This window comes from Oryzias melastigma, linkage group LG13 (genome assembly GCF_002922805.2).
Source record: "Oryzias melastigma strain HK-1 linkage group LG13, ASM292280v2, whole genome shotgun sequence".
Lineage (NCBI taxonomy): Eukaryota > Metazoa > Chordata > Actinopteri > Beloniformes > Adrianichthyidae > Oryzias > Oryzias melastigma.
The window spans coordinates 17,595,060-17,620,782 of NC_050524.1; the positions used below are offsets into that span (position 1 = coordinate 17,595,060).

The 25,723-nt window shown below is 38.1% G+C and overlaps 1 protein-coding gene and 1 long non-coding RNA gene across 4 annotated transcripts in view; one reads left to right on the plus strand and one right to left on the minus strand.

Annotated features, from left to right (window-relative positions):
- LOC112149913 overlaps positions 1 to 11,447 on the minus strand; it is a 36,378-nt gene extending 24,931 nt beyond the window's left edge. Inside the window, exon 1 of the long non-coding RNA XR_002919858.2 lies at positions 11,174 to 11,447. This is a non-coding gene — a long non-coding RNA (uncharacterized LOC112149913). The remainder of the gene's footprint in view (positions 1 to 11,173) is intronic.
- grik4 (glutamate receptor, ionotropic, kainate 4) overlaps positions 1 to 25,723 on the plus strand; it is a 401,676-nt gene that overhangs the window by 335,947 nt on the left and 40,006 nt on the right. For all 3 annotated transcript variants that reach the window (XM_036215059.1, XM_036215057.1, XM_036215058.1), the window contains exon 12: positions 10,479 to 10,586. In XM_036215059.1, coding sequence (XP_036070952.1) covers positions 10,479 to 10,586 — 108 coding nt within the window. The remainder of the gene's footprint in view (positions 1 to 10,478; positions 10,587 to 25,723) is intronic.

Consider the following 25,723-nt stretch of genomic DNA (forward strand, 5'->3'; position numbering starts at 1 on the left):
TATGTGGAGAACGTGAAAACTCCAAGGTCCAACCCGGGATTCAAACAAGGGCCTTCTCACTTTGAGGCAGGGGTGCTAACCACTGCACCACTGTGCAGTCCCCTTTTAGAACAGTGTTTTTCGAGCACATTTCTTCCCTTTAATCCTTAACTACAAGACTCACCACCGATTGAAAATGGAAAAACTAGTTTATATCATTAAAAAGTGTCTTGAATAAAAATCAAATAGACACAAAGATTCAAATAGTTTAAGATCTTTCATCTTCAAACTGCAAACTGTTAGATACTTGCACAGTTTTCAAACCTTCTTTTCAGAAATTCAAGATGTTCTTTACCAGGTTTGTTTGGTTTGTTTTTTGTCCTATTAAGAACAAGGATCTAGAAATAAGAAACTTATTTTTAAATGAATCAAAATTCTTTTTTTGCTCCATACTCTTAACAATTGAAAAACTTAAGTCTAAAAAAACTCAAATTGCACTGTAAGTTGTGGTTAAATCTTAAGGATATTTTGTTCAAGTTCAACAAGTGTTGTCAAGTGAGATTGGCATTCGTTATCATTATTTTTTAAAGCAAAAATTTAGATCTATGTTCTGAGAATAAGTGCTAGTTTTAGATTTAATGAAGATTTATTAAGAGGGGCCAACATGTACCAAGAAAATTTTGTCACTCAAATCAAACTGAACTACAATTAAGTACTTGGAACTTCACTGGGAACAAGGAAATAATTACTTATTATTGGGGTGTATAAAATTCAATTTTGAATAGATCTAACCACATTTTCCCCTTTTTGAATGCTTGTCTGGAACTTTTAGTTTTAAAATGTTGGCATCTTATTATTGGATTTCTTGTAAAGTAAAAGTTATTTGCTGCATGGACAGATTATTTTACTACTTTCTAGTGATTTTCTTCTTAAGATTAGTGTTTTTTCCTTCTTTTAGGCTACCTGTTTGGATGAACACAGAGCTGATATCCTGACAATGATATATCTTGTTTTAGACCAATTGGGTGATATTGAATAATTTCCCGCAGAATCTCTTACATACTGGTTGAAAACAATATTTTAGAGAGCATTTGTGTGTGAGACAAAGTAATCTATGCCTGCTGGATTGAAACAGTGAGGCTTTTGCTCCTTTCATCTTTCTAGAATCTCAAAAGAAGAAGATACAAAGAGTGTCCTGTTCACCAGTGGAGGCCTTGTTGTATGATCCCGACTCAGAACAGAGTGTCACCAGCTGAGTTTTTCCTCTGGGCTGGTTTAGTCCAAGCTTGGGTCAACATCCTGTAAGGATTTGACAGATGTTTGATGTGAATAAGAGAAGGGCTTCCTTTTTGACCTAGTATTTAAAAATATAAAATCTTAGAACTACAGTAAACTTAACCGTTCAATCATTATATACAAGACCTCGCAGTGATTTCTGACAGTTTAATATGGTTTCTTTTCCTCTAAATGTTGTTTTCAAATACTAATTGTCTTATTATTGTAGGGTTGTTTCAGGAAAGTTTGAATATTTCTGACTCCTATCTGCTTGTTGCCTTGAATCCAGCCTGGACCCAAGTGTTATAATTCCTAATGGCAGAAGGTTTTCCTTTCAGAATAAGAAATCTGAAATTGTAGAGCAAATAGCAAAAGAAAAAAAACTTGTACATTATATTCCTGTGGTTTTCTTTAAAGCAATCAGTCAGTCGCATCTGTGGTGCTGGAAATACACCTCTGTGGAAATTGGGTGCAACTCGGGCGTGAAGCAAGTAATTTCATTCAGGAACTTAACCTCCGGTGACCACACTGTGCTTAGCTGCTGAAGTTCCACATAAATGGATGTATTTACAAACATCGTTAGAAAAAAAATTAAGCATCAAAATGGAAAGTGGTAAAAGGGGAAAATTGAAAAAGATGAAATTGCACAGTTAGAGGTTGTGATTAGAGCTGTAAAGATGAAGGTTTTAGATTGGGCCAATCGTGATCCGAATCTGAGTCTATCAGCGAGTACCAGCGCATGTGACAGGTGAACTTAACTGTAACATACCTGAAGAAAGATAATGAAAAAACTATGGACTATTACCTGTCTGCAGGAAGACAATACTGAGTGTCTGAGTCGCCCTCCTATAATACCGCTCGGTCCCCAGTGATTCAGCTCGACTCCCCTACAGTGATCGTTGGAGATCAAGATGTTTGATTAGTCGTCTATGTCTGGGTGAAAAGGTTGAGCAGGGGCTGCGGTTGCCAGGGGGATGCAGCCCTCGCAGGATTTCCAACATATTCCACTTTGTAAACTCAAAGGTCTACTCTTCGAGTTGGAGTCAGATTGCAGACTCTGAACCGAGGGTGCATTGATCCCTGCTGTTTTAAATTAAACTCAACAGACAGATACGACTTTTATGAAGAGATCTCAAAAATGCAGCCATTGACTCTCGTAGCATTTTTGATCTCGGTGGATATATTGATGAGAAAAAAGCTACAGGCTTTAGTTGTCAGAGCTGTCTTTAGTGCCCGACAGTCTAAACCACCTACTCCACCACCTGTGCGTGTTCGGCTCTTAAAAACTCCCCGCAGCATCACCCCGATGACGGGTCTGTGGATGAGTCACGCCAGAAGGACCTTCAGTAAAAAGTTCGGCCGTCTCCCCGCTCACTGCTCCGCAGAGAGAACATGCAGAACAGCCGAGTCTGGGTTTTATTTCAACAATGGGCTCAATAGAAGCTAATCTAAATATAACTCCATGTTCTCTGTTTGCTTTTGGGACTACCTGCTGCTGATTCAACCGCCTCTAACACTAGCAGGTTATATAGTACATTTGTTTTAGAATTCTCTCCAGACCGAGAATGTAACACTTCAGTGAGAGAAACCATACTTTAATCATCAATTCTTAAGCCACTTTAATTTCAAATTTCTATAACCAGTTTTCACATGGTTATTATTAACCCTTAGAAGTCTGTAAAATCATCAATATGTTTGTGAATCACATTTTTCAAAGTGTGCCAAGAAAATAGCTTTGCCTGGTTTTTACAACATTTTTCCTATTGTTTTTTTACTCTGTCTTTGCTTTGTTTTATGATTTATTTTTGTGATATTTGTAGTAAAGATTTACAAAATAATTTTTTTTGGACAGATTCATATTTATTGTGTAATTATAGTGTAATATGATAACTGTACTAAGCTAGGTCGTACTAAAAAGAGGGATATGAGTTAAGCGTAGCCTCAAAGAACAGTTTTGAAGAGAAATTAACAGAGCAAATTGTAAAGTAGAAAAAAAACTAAAGACTACTGGAAGTTATCACAATTGTTTATACATTTTTTAAGGTCCAGTCCAGTTTTAAATAGAAAAAATACATGAAATTGTTCATTTTTAAATCAGATTTAGACGTCTTTTTTAATATTTTGCTTGGCATAGAAAAACTATATCTAAACATTGTTCATTGCCATAATGAACCACATAAAAAATGTGGTATTCGAGAAGATATTTTTAATAAAAGATGAATATCTGAGGGAGATACACACAGATCAGTCTTTGATTTAAACTCATTTGCTGTCTGTGTCACCTGGGTGGTTTAGCCGGAGTCTAAGTGGGCTGTGAGGCATTATCCTTGATAATGGTAAATACTGCTTCTCTCACGAATGATCGATGTGTCTGTTGCATTCTTGCTACACCCTATTGGACACAACATTTTTCTGACAGGAAAAAATCAGCCAATCCTGATGCTTGAGCGAGCAGCCGCCCTAATCTTTTCCTCGCGCTGTAATTTCGGCTGCAGAATGAACCCAGCGTAATCCTTCACAGGTTCACACCGTTCCACCAGTCGTCACTCTCCTCGTCTGACTTGCTCTCCTCCATAATTTTTCCCCCCACATAAACCATAAGCTCTCTGTCTTTGTGTCTGTCTGTGTTTTCAGTCTTCAGTTTCTGTCATTTCCTCTTGTTCTCTCTACCTCATGTTCTGCCTGCTTCTTATACTCTATCATTGATTTCTTTCGATGTGCCTGCCTCACCACACCTACTCAGTCAGTGAGTGACATTCCCCAGCATCTTTCTACTTCTCTCATCTGTTTTTATTTTTCGCTGTTGTTCCCTTCTTTACTATTATCTCCATTTCTGCTGCCTGCCTTCCTGTTCCTCGGGAGAACAAATAGAGCAAAGCATTCATCAAAAGTCAGAGCGCGTTTTGTAGATTCACTGGGGCATTGCACAATCCTAATCTGTTGTTTTATTGTATTTAAAAATAACAAATGAACACCACTACCATGGAGTATCGGTATTTACTGAAGTAGTTTTTAACTAGTACAAATAAAAGACAATTGCATCTAAATGCTTTATTTCAGCTAAATTGATAATACAACATAGTGTTAGGTCCACCATTAAAACATTGCAAGAAAAAAGTTTTACATTTATAGGAAAAAAGTAATAATTTTACAAGAATAAAGTTTAAATTTATATGAAAAATCCCCAAATTTTACGAGAATAAAGTCGTACATTTATAAGAAAGTTGCAATATAACACGAAAAAAAAGCAATACTTTTTGAAAATATATCCTCGATGATTGTGTAAGCCTCCATTCACATCAGACTAAATCTATCAATGCAGCTATCTTGTACTGAAACGGAATACTCTCAAAGTATTAAATTATAACTTCATTATAGTGAAATGCTGAGTCTTTTTCTCCTAATTCTATGAGTTTATTTTCATAAAATTACTAATTTTTACCCCTTTATTTTTGTAAATGTATTTATTTTATTTTTTTCTTGTTGCCCTTTATAGATAAATATTTTCAGTTTTATTTATGAACCCACCAGATCTTTTTCCTCTTTCCTATATTATATGTAAGATACAACTGTGAAAAACAGAGAAACAGTCAAAGATCACATTGAAGAACATGGCAGTAACTGAAATTGGTTCATCCACAGTATGTCATTTTTTTTTGTACTTTTTCACAGTCATTCCAGTTTGTCTGCTGCATATTCTCACTCATTATCTACCTCAATGCTTCCCTTCTTTTTTTCTGCTAAGGCTGAATGTTATACAAAAATGAGCATCCATGTTTTCAGAGGTCTAAAGTTACATTCAGTCTCTGTTATCTGTTTTTATCATCAGAAGTGAATGAATATATTCATTCAGCCAGGGTTAGTTACATTCACAGCTTCAGCTAACAAGCCATCAAGGTGGCCATTAACCCGCTGACAGTTGTCACTGGGCCGCAGAAACACATGACCAAGTGTATTTTCCGTACAATGAGACACATCAGGTTACAAGGCGTGCTGTCAATGACTGGTCTATTTTTTTTTAATTGGTGTCATAAAAAAGTTACACCGAACGCGCATCAAGCGAGACAAATTATTAACTATTTTTAAAAAAAACAGTATCTCTAGAACTTTTGTTCTAACATGCTACACGTTAGCCACATTAGCGTTTTCACAAAACCTGTTACTACCAACTTTTTGCAACATGCTAAAAACAGACTGATTCAGCTGAAACAAATGTTACTGTGACTTACGCTAACTCTCAACTTTGTTATTACCACCTAAAAGAACACAGTCCAACACTGCTACGTGTTAGCTACGTTAGCGTATTCACAATAACCCCCAACCTTTGTTTACAACACCAAAAAAATAGACTGATTTCACCAAAACAAACATTACTAACAATGTTAACTCCTAACCTTGTTAATAACACGTAAAAAAAACACAATCCGACACCGCTACACGTTAGCCACGTTAGCATGTTCACAATACACCCAACTTTGTTTGGAACTTGCAAAAAACAGACATGATGACAGAGTGACATATACCTCTGAAAATCACTTCAACATCAATAAGATCAGCTAGAATAAATCCATATGGCACTCCTGATTATAAGGGTCACGGTTGTTTTTGTTGAAAAAAAATGTAAGCTTTTTTTTACAGTGCGGAAAACACAGTACATTTTCTCCTGTTCTAATCACCTGATTCGCAAGGAAGGTTCTCCCCATCACATCTGACTCATTCTAGACGCATCAGGTCACTTGGTCGCATGTTGAAAATACACCCGCTACTTTCTAAAAGTGGCTGAGCTGACTGCTAGATTTTAAACCTCCATTCTAGAAAAATGAACAAAAACAAACGTATTTGGAGAGTTTCCTTTCACAGAAAAGAGCAAGTGAGGAAAAGGAAGAAGAGCATTTGACTCCAAAGAAAAAAAGAAATCTGCATTTACGGACTAAAACCAGAATTCAAATATAGATTCATTGCAACCGTTGTTCCTTCACAGCAAGCTCGCTCTGCATGATATTCAGCAACCGACTGTCTAATGTTACAATGATGCTGCTAATAAAGTTGCCCATATTGGTAGATTCATATTTTTATTATGTATGGAAAATACAGTTTAATAGACAGTATTTACATTTATTTTGTTGTTGTGTTTTTCGTATTTATCCATCACACCATGAAAGTCAGTTGAGGCTGCCAATTTTGTAGCTTTCCCTTTGACAGTTATGGGTTATTGGGTATCACATGTTAATGGTTCCTATACAAAATGTATTGTATAAATAAAGTTTAAAACAGTTATTACAAAATAAATGAATAAATCAGATGCCTACTTCAGCCTCATACAGGATGGTCCGTGAAAATATTTTTTGACATTAAACCACTCTGTGATCTGAAAACGGTCTCTGATTTACAGTGTAGCTCAGGGCTGAATCCGATTTTCTTCCCTCTGCTTTTCCTTATTGCTCCCAATGTAGGAGCATTTGGAGCTTTACTAGTGTCCAAACTTGTTATTTTAAGGAGGAGTAGTAGTGACTTATGGTCCATTCGGAGGGTTAAATGAAGGGGTAGGGAGAGGCTATAGGGGTAGAGAAGGAATTTGGATTTGGCGCAAGTGTTTTCAAAAAGGGGCGTTTCCCTTCTCACTCATGTGCTTCTGTAGCCTGGAGCTTCTGGGGGATCTGCACTGCCATCTAAACCCACACCAGCTTCCTTCAAGTGTGCTTCTCCCACCAACATTATCTGCTCCCGCCATCTATAAGCACTTTGAGTCCAGACTGGTTACAAGTATGCCAAATGCTTTTAGAGTACATGTGTTCTATCTTTACCCTTAAGAATCTCTCAGAGAGCAGGATCTCCTCACAAACTCTTACATGCTTCATACAGGCACATGGCTGAATCTTCAGACAGTAATAAAGTATGGATGTTATTTATTTATTAATTTGGACACAATTATACGAAAAAAAAAATCAAATTGTACTTAAAATCTGAAATAAGTGAGCCAAAAGACAAATTAGACAACATGCCACCAGTTAGTGTGGTATTGTTGAACTGCATACCCAGAGATAAATGATCAAAACAATGTAAATAGATCAGTTGGACCTATACTTAGGACCTGGACTTAGTGTTGGTGCTCTGAAATAGGATTAATCAAATTTAAAGAGAACCAAACTGGTTTCAAATTCACTTCTCATGATTTAAAGAGCCAATCATCTTTTCATCTATTTTTAAAAGCGTTCACACTGGTTATTCTGTTTTTAGCCAAAATAAATTTAAAAAGCACAATTTTCCAGGACATAATGTCTGCAGAACAACATAAGTTACATATTCGGCCATTGACATGGAGCAACTCCACCCCCTCTTCCCCTTCTTGTTAGTGAGTTTGGAAAAGGACGTTTTTGGCTTGCCCAGGTTATTCTCTCTGTCACAAATAAACTCCTTTTCAAACGGCATTTTATTCATCTCCTCCTGAAATTCATCGATTTGAACAAAAAGACAATAAACTTGAGTGCAGTTTTGAGGATTCTTTCTTTATATATGCCAGCCATCATCAGAAAAATGCAGCAAGAATATGGTAATAACAACAAAAACTAAATTTTCATCATTAAAGATTTGAATCTTACTTCCCCCATTCCAATGACCTCTCTGTCTGGATCTTTTGCTTCATTTGTATATAGAGACACATTGTGGAATAACTTGGATTAAGGTTTCTAATATGAGAAATTAAAGCTTTTTGTCAGTGTTTGACAAAAACATGTATTTAATCTGCAGACATTTTTGATGTAAACATGTACATTTATTTCTGTTAAAGTAATATAACCCACTGGAAATATGAAGTGTGCCTCTAGCGAAGTGACATGTCAGTTACAGATCTTGCGAGCTGTTTTGCAGCCTTTGGATTAATGGAAGACCTTAACGCTCCGATTAATATTTCATCAGCATAATTAGCTGTTTTTCTCCCTTTAACGTTCAAGCCTTTGGCTTTCATCTTTGCATTTAGACTTGACGCGTTAGTCTGAAAAAAACCGCGACTTATAGTCCGGAAAATACGGTAATTAATTAATTTGGGTTTTCAAGAGTGAGCATGCGTTTCTTAAAGGTTTTCGGTGGGATCCATTGCCTTTGAACGTGCATTTCTGCGTGCCTGATCAAACACTTGCACCCTCATTGCCAAAGTGGCTCACAGACGCTACAGCTGTACTTCACACGACTTTCAGCTGGGAGAGTTGAAGGGAGGGCCACCGAAAGGCCACTTCCTCCCCCGCCAGCATGTGCTTGTTCTCTCTTCCAGCTCACAGCTCCCTCATCGCTTCTGTCTCTCCACCTACTCTTCTCGGGCTGGAGTCGCGGTGCCACCTCATCCCATTAGCCTCTCAGTCACCTCATGCTCAGACCTCTCCTGACACATGCTGCGCCCAGCCGAGCTAAAGACTCCCAGCTTCCCACCACCTCCACAGGCTGAGGCGGCTGATTGTATACGCTGATTGCGGCGTCTTTCACTGGTCCCTTTTTCTGGTGGTGTTGCGGTAGACTCACACTTCCTCCCTCTCTGTGTCTTCAGGCAATCAGTAGCAGAGTGTGCAATGTGTTGTAAGGGAGGTTTGGGGAGTCTGTTTGTGAGAGCAAGGTGCTGTTTTTCCCCACAACAAGTGCACCAGAGGAAATGTAAGGAGGGATCTTTTTGATCTCGCACCCTCCAAGGGAAACTTTGATTCTTGGAGCGGTCTCAAGTTTAGTTTTTTTTCCAAATCTCATATCAAAATCTATCAACTCTGTAAAAAAAAAAGTCTAGAGGGAGTCATTGATGGCCTTCAAAGCAAAAGATTATACTCAAACATGTCCTTAACCTCTTAAGATTGTTGGCTGTTTCTATCATTCATAACTTGGCAGTCCATTCTGAATTCAAATTGAAAAAAATTACCCTTGTAGTTCTCTTCCATGTAATTGTAAAACTAAATCCAGTGACAGGCACTGAAACACGGTGGCTGTTTCAAGTGTAAATTAGACGCCATATTTTCTTATTAAATCTTCTTATGAAACATTCATGAAGGAGAAAAGTTGATTATTATGATAAGGTGTTTTTTTCATCCAAAAGATGAAGGTGAGGATGTTTATGCAGTGATAAAGTTTGAATACAGATATCCAAATATAGAATATTTTAAGGCATCATTTATTCATTTTTTTTCCTTCTTTTCATGGTTTTTTATCGGAGAGACTTTTCACATTCAAAGTAGGCTAATGTTCATAACCACAGGTCTCAAAATAAGCTTTCTTAAAGTTCTATTGGAAACACTGAGCACGTACGCTCTTAAAATAGCAGTGATATGAATTTGAATCTGGAGGTGAGCTTCTTTCTATTTCGTAGTACAATCAGACTTTTATCAGTGTCAACTTGAGTTGATTTCCTGCTGTAAAAAGGAACAGCTTGAAAAATGCAATAAATGAATGTTGCTTAATTTCAGGTACAACTTAGAAACTTAAATATATATATATATATATATAAATTAACATGCCAAATTTGGCACTTGTGCCACAAAAAGCTAAATTTGACTGAAAATTAACGTGACAGGTTCCACTATTTTGCTCATATAAGAACTTTTGCAAGATATTTTGTTGTTGTTTTGTGGAAATATAATAAAATTGAAATTGGAAAACGCTTTTTTTATTGTTTAGCCTCTACTACTGTCATATACATTTGGGGAATGAAAGTACCACGACTTGAAAATCTGTGAAGTTTTATTCAACTGTCTATATATGCATAAATTAATAGAATTACGGTTTATAATTTAAGAAATGCTTCAAATAATTTACATTTAATTTTAATTTAGGATCTTTTATTAGTTGTAGATTATTTAAAATGCTTGGATGTGCCAAAGGGAATAGGTGAAGCTAGAAAAAGCAGGGACAAAGTGAAATATGTTGTATGGAAAAGCTGAAGGTGGGAAGTCCTTGTCAAGCTGTGGCGACAGGGGCTCTGTGCCGTTGGATTTCCAGGTAATTGATTTAATGAATCTATTGTGTCTCCTCTGATTGAACACATGCCCTTTGTTGGCTCCTCACGGAGCCAGAATTATTTCCTTCTCTTGCAGCCCCCCGCCCTTAAATTCCCTGTGACCTTGTCTCACAGAGAAGTGATTTCTTCACTGCCTCTCCTCTCTCTGAAGGAATTCTTTGTTCAGAATTAAGCACAAAGTGTTGTTGATGATGGATTTGGTGACAATCGTTTGTGTGTTTGTGTTACTTTGCAGATTGGGTTGTGGCACTCTGAAGAGGGACTGTCCATGGAGAGAATGCCTCTACCCATCAATGTAACAGACAGCCTCTTCAATACTACTCTGACAGTCACAACAATTTTGGTAAGAAAACTACGCACACACAGATGCATCTGGTTTTTCTTCTTGTTAGTATGATTTATAAGCTCAGATACTGCTTTATGTGAGCTTAATGCTGTATCAACAAGTGACTCTCTGTGGTAATGTTTTTTACAATTCCAAAAACAGATTTAATTTTTTTTTAACCCCATTTGGTTCTTTAAGGATAAAGGAAATGGTTGTTCTGGTATTGGTTTACCCTGCGTACCTCAGATGAAGCGAAACATCTCAATGTCCCAACTATAGGTTGTAATGATTCGTTTTCACAACGATTCAATTCATATTGTAATTTGTGGTTGATGATACGATGCATTTGTAACTGGTTCGACTGTGTTGGTCTGCGTTGTGTTCAGGTCAGGTGGATAAAGATCAGGTTCCAATGTTGATACTATCTTTTTATTCCGGTTGACAGAAAACTAAAGTTCCACTGCTGTCCAGGATTTTTTCTTCATTGCTTCCCCCTAACAACTCAGCCACAATCCGCAGCAGTCTGAGTGCGCATGCATCTCCCCCCACAGCACGTGAAATAAAACATGAAAAGAACATGATAAAATGAGAAACTAACATCATACCTGCTGTCCAGGATTTTCTTCAGTGCTTCCCCCTAACAACTGAAAATTGCGCGGAAAAGAAAGAAAAGTCAACACAAAATGGACGAAAAATGGCGCGAAAATGGCGCATCGGCTCATTTAAAGCAGCTAATAACAAAAATAACACATCACAAACCGAGGAAAATGAATGCAGTACAATTCCTACTTTTGTTCAATTCTGATGAACAAATGAAAAAACAGTTTAAGCTAAGATATAATTACAAAGAACGGACACAAGGAGGAGCACGTCTTACCTCAGCCACAGTTTGCAGCAGTCTGAGTGCGCATGTGCAGTGCAGCACTGTCGTCACCGTGGTGACTTCAAGTACCCTCGGACAGACTAACACCCTGGTAGAAATGTTCATAAAAAAACTATTTACCTCAAATTTGGTGGAATTAAATAAACTAAACAAAACACCTGTTACACATTGTCAACATTAGTTCATTTTGAACAATCCGATTCACTGACCTAAAATCAATCCATGATAACTTAGGATATAAACAGACTGGAAAAATCTGTTTGTTCAGACCAATTCCGCTAAATTTGGTCTGGATTGAGTCCTGAATCTTGGTTGGTATTCAGACTGCTGTAAAAACAAACACCTCTGTTCTGAACCAAAGCTTGTAAACAAAACCATGTGACTCTTTTGTCATTGGCCAGGAATTATGAGGGCAGGGCAAGGCAAGGAGAACAGGAATAATAGAAGTTCTTCGCTTTGCAATCCTTTTCGGGATGGTTCACTTATTCAAACCTTTTATTTAACTGATCAATTTTTAATGTCTGTATCAACGTCAGGTACAACTCATTTTGATGCTATTTTGGTACAGTGGAAGCATTCTGCAAGACGGTTACGATGGCTAAGAGGTTACGGCGTGCGCATTTTGTGTTGTGTGGCTGTAGTCTTAAGAACTCAGACATATTGATCTGGTTAGATTGTAGGAATATAAGTCGATTGATTGATTAAGTTGATTAAGTGTTACAACCTTAGTCCCAACAGCAGTCTAAATTTAACCAAGTCATCAATCTCCCGCATTTGTTTCTAGAAACGGAAACCTTTTTTGATCGCATTCAATGTTCCTTTCAAAGTCAGAAGTCATTATAGTAATACTGCAAATTTATAATAAGTGTGATTTTCTCTATTGTTTGTTTGTTTTTTAACCCACTGCTACAGTATGTATGTTAAACAACAAGGCCTAAGGGTTCAATTTTAAATTTGCAGTGTTTCTGAATATGATCCACACCCCTCCTCCATTACCATCACCCCCCCCCCAAAGAACCTTGTTTCCATTTCTTCTGAAAGATGTTCTATTTTTTTTTTTCTTTTTTTGTACATCTGAGGATAAAGTTAATTTGCCACAAAGCTGCTTCTCAATCAGTGTGCATTTAAAGTGGCCAGGAGTCTGCAAAAACAATGAATCTCACAGAGAGGTTCTAAGAAAGAAAGAGAGAAAAAGCCAAGAGTGTGTTGAATGAAGATAAGGTAAAAGAGTTTTACTGTTCAAAATGCACTTAAGATTAAAGTTGAACACACAATCACACACTGGTGTCTAACACTAGCTGCATATATTTAGAAGCATTTGTAATTATTCTCAATATATCTTTGTGGACAAAGAAATTGCTACCGTAAACCATTGCATTCACATTTTTTTTGCAATGCTAATGCTCTGTGGTGGGTTGGCTTTTTTTGTGTAGATATGTATGCAAGGTTCACCAGGCCATAATAGTTTCACCTAATGTTTGGCAGAATGGCCGGACTTCACTGCCAAAAATACAGAATCAGGTCTTTTTGGATTCAAAGGTTCACAGTTTGATTCAATATAAAAATAAACACTATTAATGTATTTGTCAAACTTACACTGAAAAAACTTAACTGTTCATAAAAAAACTGTTTTCATAAAACTAGAGATCTAAAGTAGAAAAACAAATAAATGTAATTGTTAAAATCATACCGGAGACCCGTAAATAGATCATGCAGTATACTTAAAGCTTATACCGCATGAGCTAACGCTGCAACTTCCGTTATTTTGTTAACTGTAAAAGTGTGTGGATGCATGATAACAACGTTTTATGAGTGATGCCACATGAAGTGGCATTTCCCCTGCATGTAAATACAACTACTCAATGTGTCTTTCGGATCGGATTGTGGGCCAAGAGTGTAAGGCTTCACAATCTGCATATCCATCTTTAAAAATAGTTCAGAGGTTGTTTGTTTTCCAGCCCGACCCGCGGGCACACGCAGGCACGCTGAGGAGGCTCAGAGAGGCTCATTGACGGTCTAGGCTCAAGGATGACTTTGTGAAATGGGCGGGACCGACAAGGAGCAAAAGGCAATTATTCAAAAATAATTGATTTTTTAGTGTTCCAAAGGTACCATATGATCATATATATATGGATATAGTTTAATCTGAAAGGCTTGAGAAAATTATGGCCCCTTTAAATTCCCACTCCAATCGTCTTTTGTAAAATGGTTCCAAGTGGTCTTTTAATTATGATCATGCTGTTTTTATCCAAAATCAAAAACCCTGTTATTTTCTAAGAAAGTTTCTTTAGAGCGGCAGGAGTTCATGAGAAATGTGCGAGAAGTAAGCAAGCCCCATACTTCCCCCCCATTCATCTGTTTGGACTCTCCTGCTAGCTTATAGCCCCTCTCACCCTCAACCTAACATTATCAGTGCAACAAAAACGGCGAGTAATATCAGAGCTATCAGCCAGATGCTAGCTCGAAAGAGGAAAACAAAGATGTACATGGATCTATTTGTCTGCAAGTAGATGCGTTAGAATTGAGGGGAGCAGGGAGCTTGTGACTTGTTGATTGTAACATCTATGTCAAAACCAGGTTTTCCAAATACATATTTTCATCTGCTTCTGATTCATAACAACTTGATTAAAGAAATGCTATTTTAAAGGATAACCAAACAGGGAAATTGGAGGCTGCCTCCACCCCATCCAGCCAGAGGGGTGGGGCTTGGGGGCAGGACTGTTATCATTAAGATCATGATGTGGGACTCCTGAAACTTACATGGTTTGACCAATCATGAAATTCTACTGTAACTCATCGATTCAACCTGTAGAGAGGCTGCACACAGACCATTTTGACTATTTTCAAGAATGAAACAAGTTTATTTTAATTTACTAAAAATTTGGCAATGACCAACAGACAGCACTTTTAAAGCCCCATTTGGTCAAAGGCCAAGAAAAGTCGATTTAGGGTTTGGTTACCCATTAAGCTAAATATTCTTAATAGATTTTGGCCATCATCAGAATAATGCAACGAGAACATGTTAAAAACACAAAAAATCTGAATTTCATCAGTGGGACCTTCATTTTATACACAAGATGAATGAACTTTGTATTTTTATGTAGAAATGTATGTGTTTTCAATTGATGTTTTTCACCCTGCAATACTTACCAGTGGGATTTGTTGAGGGAGTTTGACCAGTTTTATTGGGACTGAATTCCGTTTAGGGGTTTCTGGTTTGGTTAAGAGCAGAGGTGGAGACTGCTTTGTTTTCCAACGTACCTTGGTCGACATGTTCCAATTGGCTGGACCCACTTGATCCAGATAATGTTATCTGTAATACATGCAGACACACTAAATCTTAAGGCCTTGAGTTCCTCACCCGTGGTCTAAGGCAATGTTATCTTAATTATGCATCACCTGCTTAATAGTTTGATTAAGTCTGCTTCATATTCCACAACAAGACGCATTCAGAAAAGCAGACCATCTATTTTTTGGGAGATTTTAGATTTCATAAGACAAGTGAATCTGGTCACTACTACAAATGCAATGTGCTTTTAAGTCTTGCTTTCTTCTTCAAGCAACTTTTTTTGACAACTTCTCTGCAAATATTTTTGGTCTCTAGAAATTATTCATTTGTTTTGCCCATTTGTTCCCCAGTCCAGCTGTTCTTCAAAATAATTGATTGTTAGGAATGTGCACTAGAGCCTTTAAACTTCTACATCTCTGGTCTACCCCTGGAAAATGTTGATTTGTCGTATAATAGATTGTCTTGAGCAACATTTTGTGTTAGGAGCTTCTGAAGAATTAACCCTTTCTGTTTGAAGTTTGCATGTTTTCCTTGTCCCTGTTTTTCACACACAAAAGAACGTAGCGCTCCTGATTCCTTCTGCAGTCCAAAAACAATCTTCTGAAGTTGATTGGTGATGTCAAATTGAATCTGAGTGAGTCTGTCTGCAATGGACTGGCCAGCTCTCCAGGGTGAATCCTGCCCTCACCCTGAATTAGCTGGATAGGCTCCAGCCTCTCCCATGATCCCGCACAGGACTGAGTGGGAATAGAAGACGGATGGATGTTTAAAGTGTGTCTGTTTGCTGCATCCTGACTCTGGGACAACTGCAGTCTAGCTATCTTAAGGCAGGACATTGCTTTTGGCCTTCAGGGTTTTTAGATTTTGCGACTTGATGCAATGTTGCTGCGTCACTCCAGTGTGTGTTAGTGAATATATAATTCATCAATACTGTTGTATTCGCAGATATAGAAAGTACTTGTGAACTGTGCCCTATTAGAACTCCGGTGAAACTTGTTTTTAAACTGTGTTTGCTGATAACAAGCCAGATGGACACATACGCCTCTGCCCTGAGGATGTCCGGATTCATGCACGTCCATGTTTTCCAAAGGGAATACCGAGTATCTGTTCCACAGAGCAAAGACATTCTTCCATTTCACCTCGGTTCATCTTAAATGAATTTAGGTCAGCTGGGAAATCAGAGTTTTCAAGAGGATTTTTTTATGTGCACAGTGGACTTTTAACCTGTATTTGTGAAAGCAGGCACAAACTTTATGTTATTGTTAAGTGTTACTGACGAGCTGCAGTGAAAGACTGTTGAAATGTTTATTTATGGCATAAACCTGAGTAAAGATGATAAAACAGGCAGGAGATTAGAAAATCCAGTGGGTAGTAAGAACAAAAGAAGGTGCGGGGTGCGTATCAGGGAGACAGATGGGACTACATCTGTAGATATTGTTTAAATGCACCAGAAAATGAACACAACCTTTAACATCTTGTCCAACCATATCTGAGAGCATCTGGTGCAGTGGTGCAGCAAAAGGCCTGTCATCATTGGCTTCTTTTGGCTGAATGCCCTTGCCTCTCCAATCACTTTATGTAAAGGCTCTCTATTTGTATGTTTCTGTCATGTCAGAGCACTGAGCTAAAAAATCTGTACTACAAAAACAAAACATCTTTTACGTTAATCTGCCTCATGGCTATTTTTGTCAATGTGATTTTGGATTTTAGTCTTTCAAGGAAATTTTTTTTTAATTAGAAAAATGCTGCAAAGAGAAGCTTAACCAGTCTGAGCTGTTCTTTGCAAAACATTTGATTATTTTGACATTTTCAAATCCTGTAATTCTTCTTGTATTTTCCATCCCACTGTAATTTAAATGCGCAAATAACAGATTTAGTTTATTGTTTATAAAATGTTTGACTTCTAATGCAAAAGCCTTTTGTTTCAGCAAAACACAAAGTGATTTTAAAAGATTAATACAGAACCCTTAAAGGAAAATAGAGAGGAAAAATTGTCCTGGAAATAGTACTTGTTTCTGGTGCACACCACTTAGTTTTAGGTTCACACCAGATAGTTTCAGGTGATTACCAGATAGTTTCAGGTGCAAATTAATTAGTTTCTGGTGTACACTAGTTGGTTTAGGGTGGGCATCATATATCTTCACCTGAGCACTTCAGTGTCGTTTGAGGTGCACACCCAATAGTTTCCAGTACACACCAGTTAGTTTGAGGTGCACACCAATGAATTTTTGGTGCGCACCAGTTGGACTCAGACATAGTTTCAGGCGTGCATCAATTAAGTTTCAGGTGTGCACCAGTTAGTTTCTGGTGTGCAACAGTGGATTCAGGTGTGCACAAGACAGTTTCAGGTGTGCATCGATTAGTTTCTGGTGTGCACCAGTTGGCCTAAGGTGTGCACCATATATCTTCAGGTAAGCACTAAAATATTGTTTCAGGTGCGCACCCGATAGTTTCCGGCACACACCAGTTAGTTTCAGGAGCCTGCCAGTAAGTTTCATGTGCGCACCAGCAAATCATTTACGATGTACACCAGAAAATAGTTTACGATGCACACGAGCAAATCATTTACAGTTTGCACTAGTTAGTTTTAGGTGCTCGACCGAATTGTTTCAGGTGTGCACCAGTATGTTTCTGGTGAACACCAATTAATTTCAGGTGTGCATCAGTTAATTTCAGGTGCACATCTCTTAGTTTCCACCAGAAAATTGTTTACAATGTGCACTAGTAAGTTTTAGGTGTACACCAGTTAGTTTTGAGTATCCAACTGGATTGTTTCAAGTGCGCACCAGTAAGTTTCATGTGCACGTTAGTTTCAGGTTTATACCAGTTTGCTTCAGGTAAATGGTGTATTCTTGTGTATTTTTTTTTCTTCTTTCCTTGAAGGCCCACAGTGTTTTACAGTTACAGACCCATTGATACATACACACACACAGCAACTCTGCTGCTGATCATTAGCGCTAACCTACCACAAGAGGCAATGTGAGGTTCAGGCCATGTCCACACGTAGCCGGGTATTTCTACAGACGCATATCTGCTGACCTCCGTTTTAGAAAAAGTGTTGCGTCCACACGTGATCGTTTTCAAAATAATTCCATCCACACGTCCCCGCATACTTGCGCTCTTAGACCCGGTTATGAGCTTGTCAGAACAGTAGTTGACAGTGGAACATTGGAATTTCGATAATAAATCCTCCTAATGGAAACAAAACAATTTCGAAAAAAAAAGTTTATGCGCTTACAGTAGGTGGCATTTGGGGCGTATCCGCTGAACAGGTTTCTCACCTGAGACTGTCAATAGACTCTGCGCGGCACGAGCTCTCCAGACAGAGCTGTGACGTCACTGCAATGCTCCTTTTTTAGTGAATCAAATAAAAAAAAATACTTGTTCTCATTCATCGTCGTGTTTTTAATGACTTATCGCGTGAGTTGGTTTGTGCTTTATCGCAAAATATGATTTAATGGAAACAGTGTCATTTCGAATCATTGTTTTTTTCAGAATTCCTAGAATTTAGATAAAGTTTTGCGCAAATATGTAATGGAAACGCAGCTAGTACTGACGTGTATGCATTAATTGTCGCAAAAAGTGACGTTTAAAAACGCAAATCCCCGGTTATTCATGTCCACACGCAGACGCAAAACCGGAGTTTTCCAAAATCTTCACTTTAGCCGGAGTTTTCCAAAACCACCGTTTTCAGTGACTGAAACCTCCGGTTTCGTGTGGACGATAGGCCGAAACGCATAGAAATATATTCGTTTTAGCAGATACCCGCCTACGTGTGGACAAGGCCTCAGTGTCTTCCCCAAGGACAGTTTGACGCATGCGCGAGAGAGGCGGTCGACCGCTCTACCGCTGCACCATGGCTGCCCCAAGTGCACTCAAATGTTTCAGGTGCATACCAGTTTGTTTTAGGTGCAGCAGAGAAACAAGTAGTTTTTTTAAAACATCTTTTTCCCTTTTGGGGCTCTGTATGTTAAAGCTACCTAGTATGGTTTCTCCTTATTTATTGCAAAGTAAAAAAAACTCAAAATTTCCCTATCTAAAAAAAAAAAAAACAATGGATAAAAATGATTTACAGTCAACGTTAAGGAAAGGGTTGACTGCCAAAAAACAAGGACCCGGCTGGAGGGTCATTAATCTGAGAGGAAAAAGGCTGAAGGTAACTGAGAACACGCTGCAATTCTTCAGAGCAGACGAATGTAAACCATAAAGTGCATGAAGGGGATGGTCTGCTGCCAGTTTATTCAAAAAGAAACCGAGAATGCATAATTAAGCTTTCTCCAAACTCCATTTAGGAGTCCTCAGACATGTTAATGAGACTTAATGTGAAACAAATGTTATGTGGCAGAGAACTATTCTGCTAAGAGCACCACTCTGAAGATAAGTTGTATTCTCATCAGGATGTGGGGACGGTTTTCATTCACCAAGCTTGGAAAGTTGATGAAAATTGAAGGATTAATGGATGTTGCTAAACAGAGGTACAGCCTAGTGTTTTTCCAGACTTTGGAGAATAAAAGAAAAGTTTATCTTTTGAATGTTCTAGTCAAGGCTCAGGCATTAATCCAGCTTTATGAGACACTAATCTTTTACAGTTTTAATGATTTCTTTTTAATGATGACACATATGGGAGCCGTTTTGTTTGATGTCTAATTCATTATTTGTTGCTAAATTACAATACCAACTCCTTCATTTATCCAGATTGATTTTGCAAACATTTAAGACAAAAGACTTTTCTGTGCGTCATTCACATTTGGAGTGAGTTTCCAGTTAGAATTCAGCTCAGGTTCTACACAGGAATTTAAAGTGCTTCTTAAAAGCTTCTGGAGAAAAAGCTGCATTTCTTTAACAGCTTCTTAATGATGATTAATCGCCAATCGATAATTATCTGCCTTCTTTAATTACCTGAGCAGATGTTTTGGGATCATAAGTTCCCCCCTTTCATTATACTACTGCTTTAATATTTTATCTGTGCATTGGCATACTAGGAACATCAAATATTATGAGTGAATTTGCCACAGAAAGGAGAAAAGGTAAAATTTTCTAGATCGTTTGTATCATCTATGCTTTTTGGCATGATTTTATTGAATAATTTGCATTGGATTGTAAGGTTGAAGGTTTAAAAAAATAGACATTTGTCTATTTAGGAATATGTTAATCTAACAAACAAGTTTAAAAAAAGAGCACAACTCCTCATACTGTGGATTATCATCCTGTACCTTATACAGTATTTGTCAAGTTTAACTCATGCAGTTTTGTTGGTATTTTGACTCAGAAGTATTTAGTGAATTTAAGGTCAAGATTGCGAGAAAAAACTGGAGGTGGTTTCAGATAAAGTGTTGGGAACATTACATTGAAAATCAATGAAAGTTACTTATTATTTAATCAAAACGTACATAATGTAGTAAGTTACAGAAAGTCAAAAAATGTTCTGATCAGTTTTTCACAAGTCAATTAAATGAGTAAAATAGACATGCTTGTCAAAAACATACTATTACTGATTTCAGCACAAAAGTGTCTATTATTTGTAGTCAAGACACAAGTTGTTTATTATGATTGTGTTCAAGCTAAAAAATAAATGTGGATATATTTCCCTAAAAAATATGTGTTCTTCTATATATTGTCAGTTATTAGAATCGACCAGTTATTGGAGCATTGCGATATCCTCGATATCATCGATACCGTGAGCCATGTATCGCATCATATCGTGAGGTACCCAGTAATCCCCCAGTTTGTGTGCGTTTCTCTGGCTTGTGTGTACAGCATCATTGACTCTGATTGGTTATCACGAAACATAACACTCCCCTTAGCCAATCATAATCAGTTTTAATGGCGTAAACCCGCCCAGTTTAAAAATAAACTGTATGGCACAGGATTGGCCAATGGTGTGTTTAGCTTATGAGGTTTTTTAAATCAATTCATAGTAGTGCACTGTGTTTAACATCCAAAAAGGATGGGAGGGTTGTAACAACAAAACGGTAATTAGCTAGGTTACCCAGTTAATGAAAAATAACCGCATTGATGATATGCTGTTATTACAAACACTGTAAATCAAGCTATTTAGGGTGTGCAAGAGAAATCAATTGGCACACAAACCTCCCACACACACTCACACATGCACATCTCGGGACACCTTGATTGGCATAACTTCATCTCTATATATGTTTAGAAATGTTTTGCATCTCAGCCTACATCAACACACTTGCTCCACCAAAAGACATGTCTGTATTGATACAGTGATCAGGGTCTTTGATTAAACTCAGTCAGAATCTGGTTTTTGGTAACAGGTGCAAACAATCAGGTTTTAATTACCGTCAGCACCTACGGGATAGCGGAAGGTCAAATCTGACCTAATTGAGACGACAGAAAAAAAGCTGTTGGACAAGATTTAGCAAGTTAGAGCGACCCGACACTCAACCAGCAGCTCGTCTCACAAATGTGTCACCGTAAACACTGGAATATTTTTCAATGTGGTTTTCACCCCGCGCGTTGTTTCCATATCTTTATTATTCAGTACAAACACTGGGGCAGCTGTGCACCAAAGAAATGTCTCACTCCCCCTCGCCGATGAATCACATGATAAGAGGCAAAGTGGCTTGTAAGCAGAAGCAATTGGCCCAGTGTGTTATTCTGAGTGGATGGCTTATCAGCTGCAAACCATGGGAATGAGGGAAGGGCATATTGCCATATTTCACCACTGAACAATTCCGCGGTCTCATTGAGACTGATTGGGATTCGGATGGAATGGCTCCTCTCAAACAGAAAGGGGAAAGCCACTGAGATGAGGATGTCTGTGTCTATGTTTGGGCTAAACCACAGTGTGAATAAGGTGATATTTTCAAAAACAGGCAGAAAAAAAAGAGGGTGTGAGGGAAAGAATTGAACAAACACACTGCTTTGATTTCACTTAAGAAGTATAGAGTCCCCGGAGCAAACTTCTCAAACCACCAAGAAGCAATTTTCGGTGCCTATCAGAGCTCATTCATCATAGTGTGATTGCTGTGTCACTGTTATCTTGCTTATGGGCAGCAGACAAGCTGGAGCTGAAGGCCTCCAGAGCTGAAGGTCTTGTGTGCTGCACCAGCTCTGGGAGAATGTGTGTTTTACAGTATTTATGGATTCTCTCCTCCAAGCGCTGGGTTTGTGTACACTCTTGACACATCTGTGTTGCTTTAGCATAGCGGTTTTATTACACCCACACGTGGCTGTCAACTTCCCACTTCAATTTCATAAATACCTCCTGGAAAAAAAAGAAAAATGTCAGAATTGATTAGAACTTCACTATAGGGCCACAAGCCATGTTTTTGTAAGCATTGGATGAGTTTGTTGCAGGCTCGTCTCAGAAAAACCTTTAGGTTCTTTATCGGTTTATCACAAAATTATAAATCTTTGTGTCTGTCAGGTTCTTATAATCCTGGATTTTTACCAGCTTGTTTTAGCAATAAGTACAATACTCAATGAGAGAAGCCGACATTTAAAAATGAGCCAAATTTTGTTTTAGAACACTTCTCCTGTTTTCTATTCCCAGGAGAATTTTTACATTATGCCTACCTTGGCTAGAGAAAAAGAAAATGTCAGTAGCTCCTTAGAGGAGCAAAGTGATGATGTGCTCAAACTTTATCTTTCAATAAACAAAATGAGCATCTCAAAAAGTTATTTTTGTTTTTGTGTCTCTAATGACTTTAAATCGACTTACAAACTATCCACCAAACTAGCATCTTTCATTGTTTAAGCAGATGAGTCAACCACTGATGTCATATGAGATGTTCGCAGTGGATAAATCAAACAAATGATCACATTTTGGCAACATGAAAATTGCTCCCTATAAGAGCACTTATAAAAGTCTTTAAATAAGTAATTATATACCGAGGCTAATTTTCTATCCACTTTGAGTAAAAATGTGAAGCGATGCTACTAGTACATTTTTATCTGTGCTTTTTTTGAACTCTGAACATCTTTTGTTGCATTCATGATTGATCGGGGGATAAATTGCATTGTTTCTTTGAACTGTTTTTTTTTTCTTCTTTTTGTTGTTGTTTTTGTTCGAAAATAAAAATTATATCACAATAAATCAAAAAATAAAAATATAATTTCACTTTATTTTTGTTTTTCATATTGTGTACATTATTTCTGTTAACAATAAAACTAGCTCTGTTGTTAAATTGCTGTAGGTATTCCGCCAGGTTTATACCGCCGGCGCAGAACAGAGGCCGCTTCCATTTGGCGCTCTTGTTAACCTATGATGTAGTTCATACCAGACGCGAAGCTCCGCAGTCCTTCGCGGATTGTTTTGGTGTCTTGTCTATTTTTTGCTTGAGCCGCAAGCAATCCGCATCAATACTAGTAGGATGTTATATCACGATACATGAGAAAATCCTTTTTTTTCAAAATATAACTAACTTTTCACAATAAAATGCCACAATTGATAAATGCGATCATATTTTTGTATCTAAACAGACTGTAGAGATGAAAATAAAAGCATAGACACTGAGACACACACACAGGTCAACATAGTGGGCCGACTACGGAGCAGAGGGTGTCATTTTGGGTGACTAAAAACAATCGAGAGAGAGGCAGAAAACAGTTTGGGACAAGTCAAGATGGACGATGTCAAATTGTAGAAACTCTAAATAACTAAAGCTGAGCAGAAGCGCCTGTCGACCATCAAGAAAAAATATGTGTCTGGTGTGAACTGGAGATGAAGTGGATACCACGCTCAGCTTCACAGCACTTTTGCATGCGACGTTAAGCTAGCTATCACTATTGCTAGCCATTGGTTCTCAGCTAGAACTAATATTATTGGAAAGTATTTCACAGAACATCCTAAAAACTTTACAGGCAGCTCCACCAAGTGAACTATCTCTGACTTTATCTGGATGTGCGTTGAATTTGCTGCCACAAAAACGTGTTCATAAGCTTGACACCACAGATGCTAGTGGGAGGAGCTACCGCCAAATGTTTTGAGCCGGATCGCTACATTTTTATTTACAATGCATGGAAGACACAGATGATTCATTTATTTGAAAATGCTCTTCAAAGGCATTGGTAATCACGTCTCCATGTCTGGGTTCATGAGATCACTTAGAAACTCTTCCGGTGCGGTGATCTTCACTCCTGTAGCGAGGGCTGCATCTGAATGTCGGACGCTTTCTGCGGTCCCTCTGTCTGTCTGTGACCCAGTTTGCTGTCCCACATTAGTCCAATATAGGGAAAAAAGTAATAAAATTAGAGGATCTTTTATTAAAAAAATAAATCATAAAGTTCATGATAATTTTGTTGATCCTCCATGTTGGATTTGTACTCCCCAAAGCGGAGTACCTGATTGGTTGACGCGATGCATCAACCTTGCCACAGTTCAGATTTTTAACTTTGTTGTGACACCAAAATCACTTAACATATAAACTGGACGCTCCTGCCTCACAAATAGCATTCGGTTTGAACGCAGCTTTAGTCTCATTACTAGAAAAACTTTAAATCCAGCTACTCTCTACAGCATTATCTAAAATTGATTAAATAAAAAGAAAACCACCACCCTTTTTTTTTAACTTGGGTCAGTTGATGCCACCAGCTTCGCTTATTTATCTGCTGTCTGGAAAAAGATCCACAAACTGTCAGACCGTCAAAAAACAAGCAACTGCCTGCTGAGCACCTCTGAGCTTCTGTAAGCAAAACAGCTGGAGACGTGTTCCTGCAGGGAAGGGGTGCTTCTGCAGGAGCCGGTGTTTCTGCCAGTTGCTGTTCTTTGTCATCCCTGTGCAGAATTGGTCCAAAACAGATTCACTCTTAAAAAAAAAAAAAGAAAATTGAATCTGCACAAGTAAGACCTAATTGAGAGGTCTGGTTTCATCTTTAACAATCACTTTAGCAGAGTGATTGATCCTTTCAATGGATGTTAGGAGATATCTGAACAATACATGAATCCCTTGTCGTTCCTGTTTGTAATATATGTCAGCTAATTTAAGAATTGCTAATTATGAGCAAAACAGTACTATTATACTTTTACGGGCAGAGGATTGTAGATTTGGTTCCTCCCGTGTCAAAGTGTCCTTGGGCCAGACACTGAACCCCATTGGTGGTTACACGATGGTGCTAGTGTTCAGCAGCAGAGCCACCATCAGTCTGTGAATGTGTGTGTGTGAATGGGTGAATGGAACTGTGACTGTGAGTGTTTGGGCCTTCTTTCCTGCCATTTTAATAATTATTGCTACAATCATTTTGCCATCCACAGTATGATGAAGTGAGACAGAACTGGGAGATTACAGACTTTTACTGCCCCGGCAAAAAAAAAAAAATAACTTTGGCATACACACATTAAACATGGTTATTTAGAAAGTTATTCAGACAGAACTAGAATGGGTCAACTGCCAAGATCAACCTGAGGGGTTTTAGTGTTCTCGGTTGATTTCAGCACAGTCTGCTTATGGTAACTGGCTACAACCCCCTTGTCTTTAAATGCTGTTCTTTTTCACATGAGTAAACTAGGTTTCCATATTAAAATCTGAATTTCTGTGAAAGAACATGTTTTTATTGTGATTTAATAGAACCGAATGTGTTAATTCATGTTACCCACCCCCTGACTGAATTTTAAAATTTTAGCTGTGGATGGAGTCAGCCTCCAACTTCCCTGTTTGGTGATCCTTTAATAATCTGTAATGAAATTTTCAGCCTAAATACATCCAAGCGGACCCTGGTCCGGGACCAGGAACTGCTCTCTGACCCTTCTTTTGAAGTGGTCTCAGCTTGTTTCCAATCAGACTGAGCTCCGGATCGCTCTGAATTTCCTCGGTTGGAATAGGCTCCTGCACACCGTGGTCCGCTCACTGTTATGTGTGGCAGACATGATGAGTGTTCAAAACTCGTGCTGTAGGGAAGTCCGATTCTGAATCAAAACTGATTGACTGTATCGATCCAATATAGTTTGTCGTTATTTTCGTGCCGCTAATGTTAGCTTAAAGCTCTAAGTTCACGCGAGAGAATACAAACAGAGCT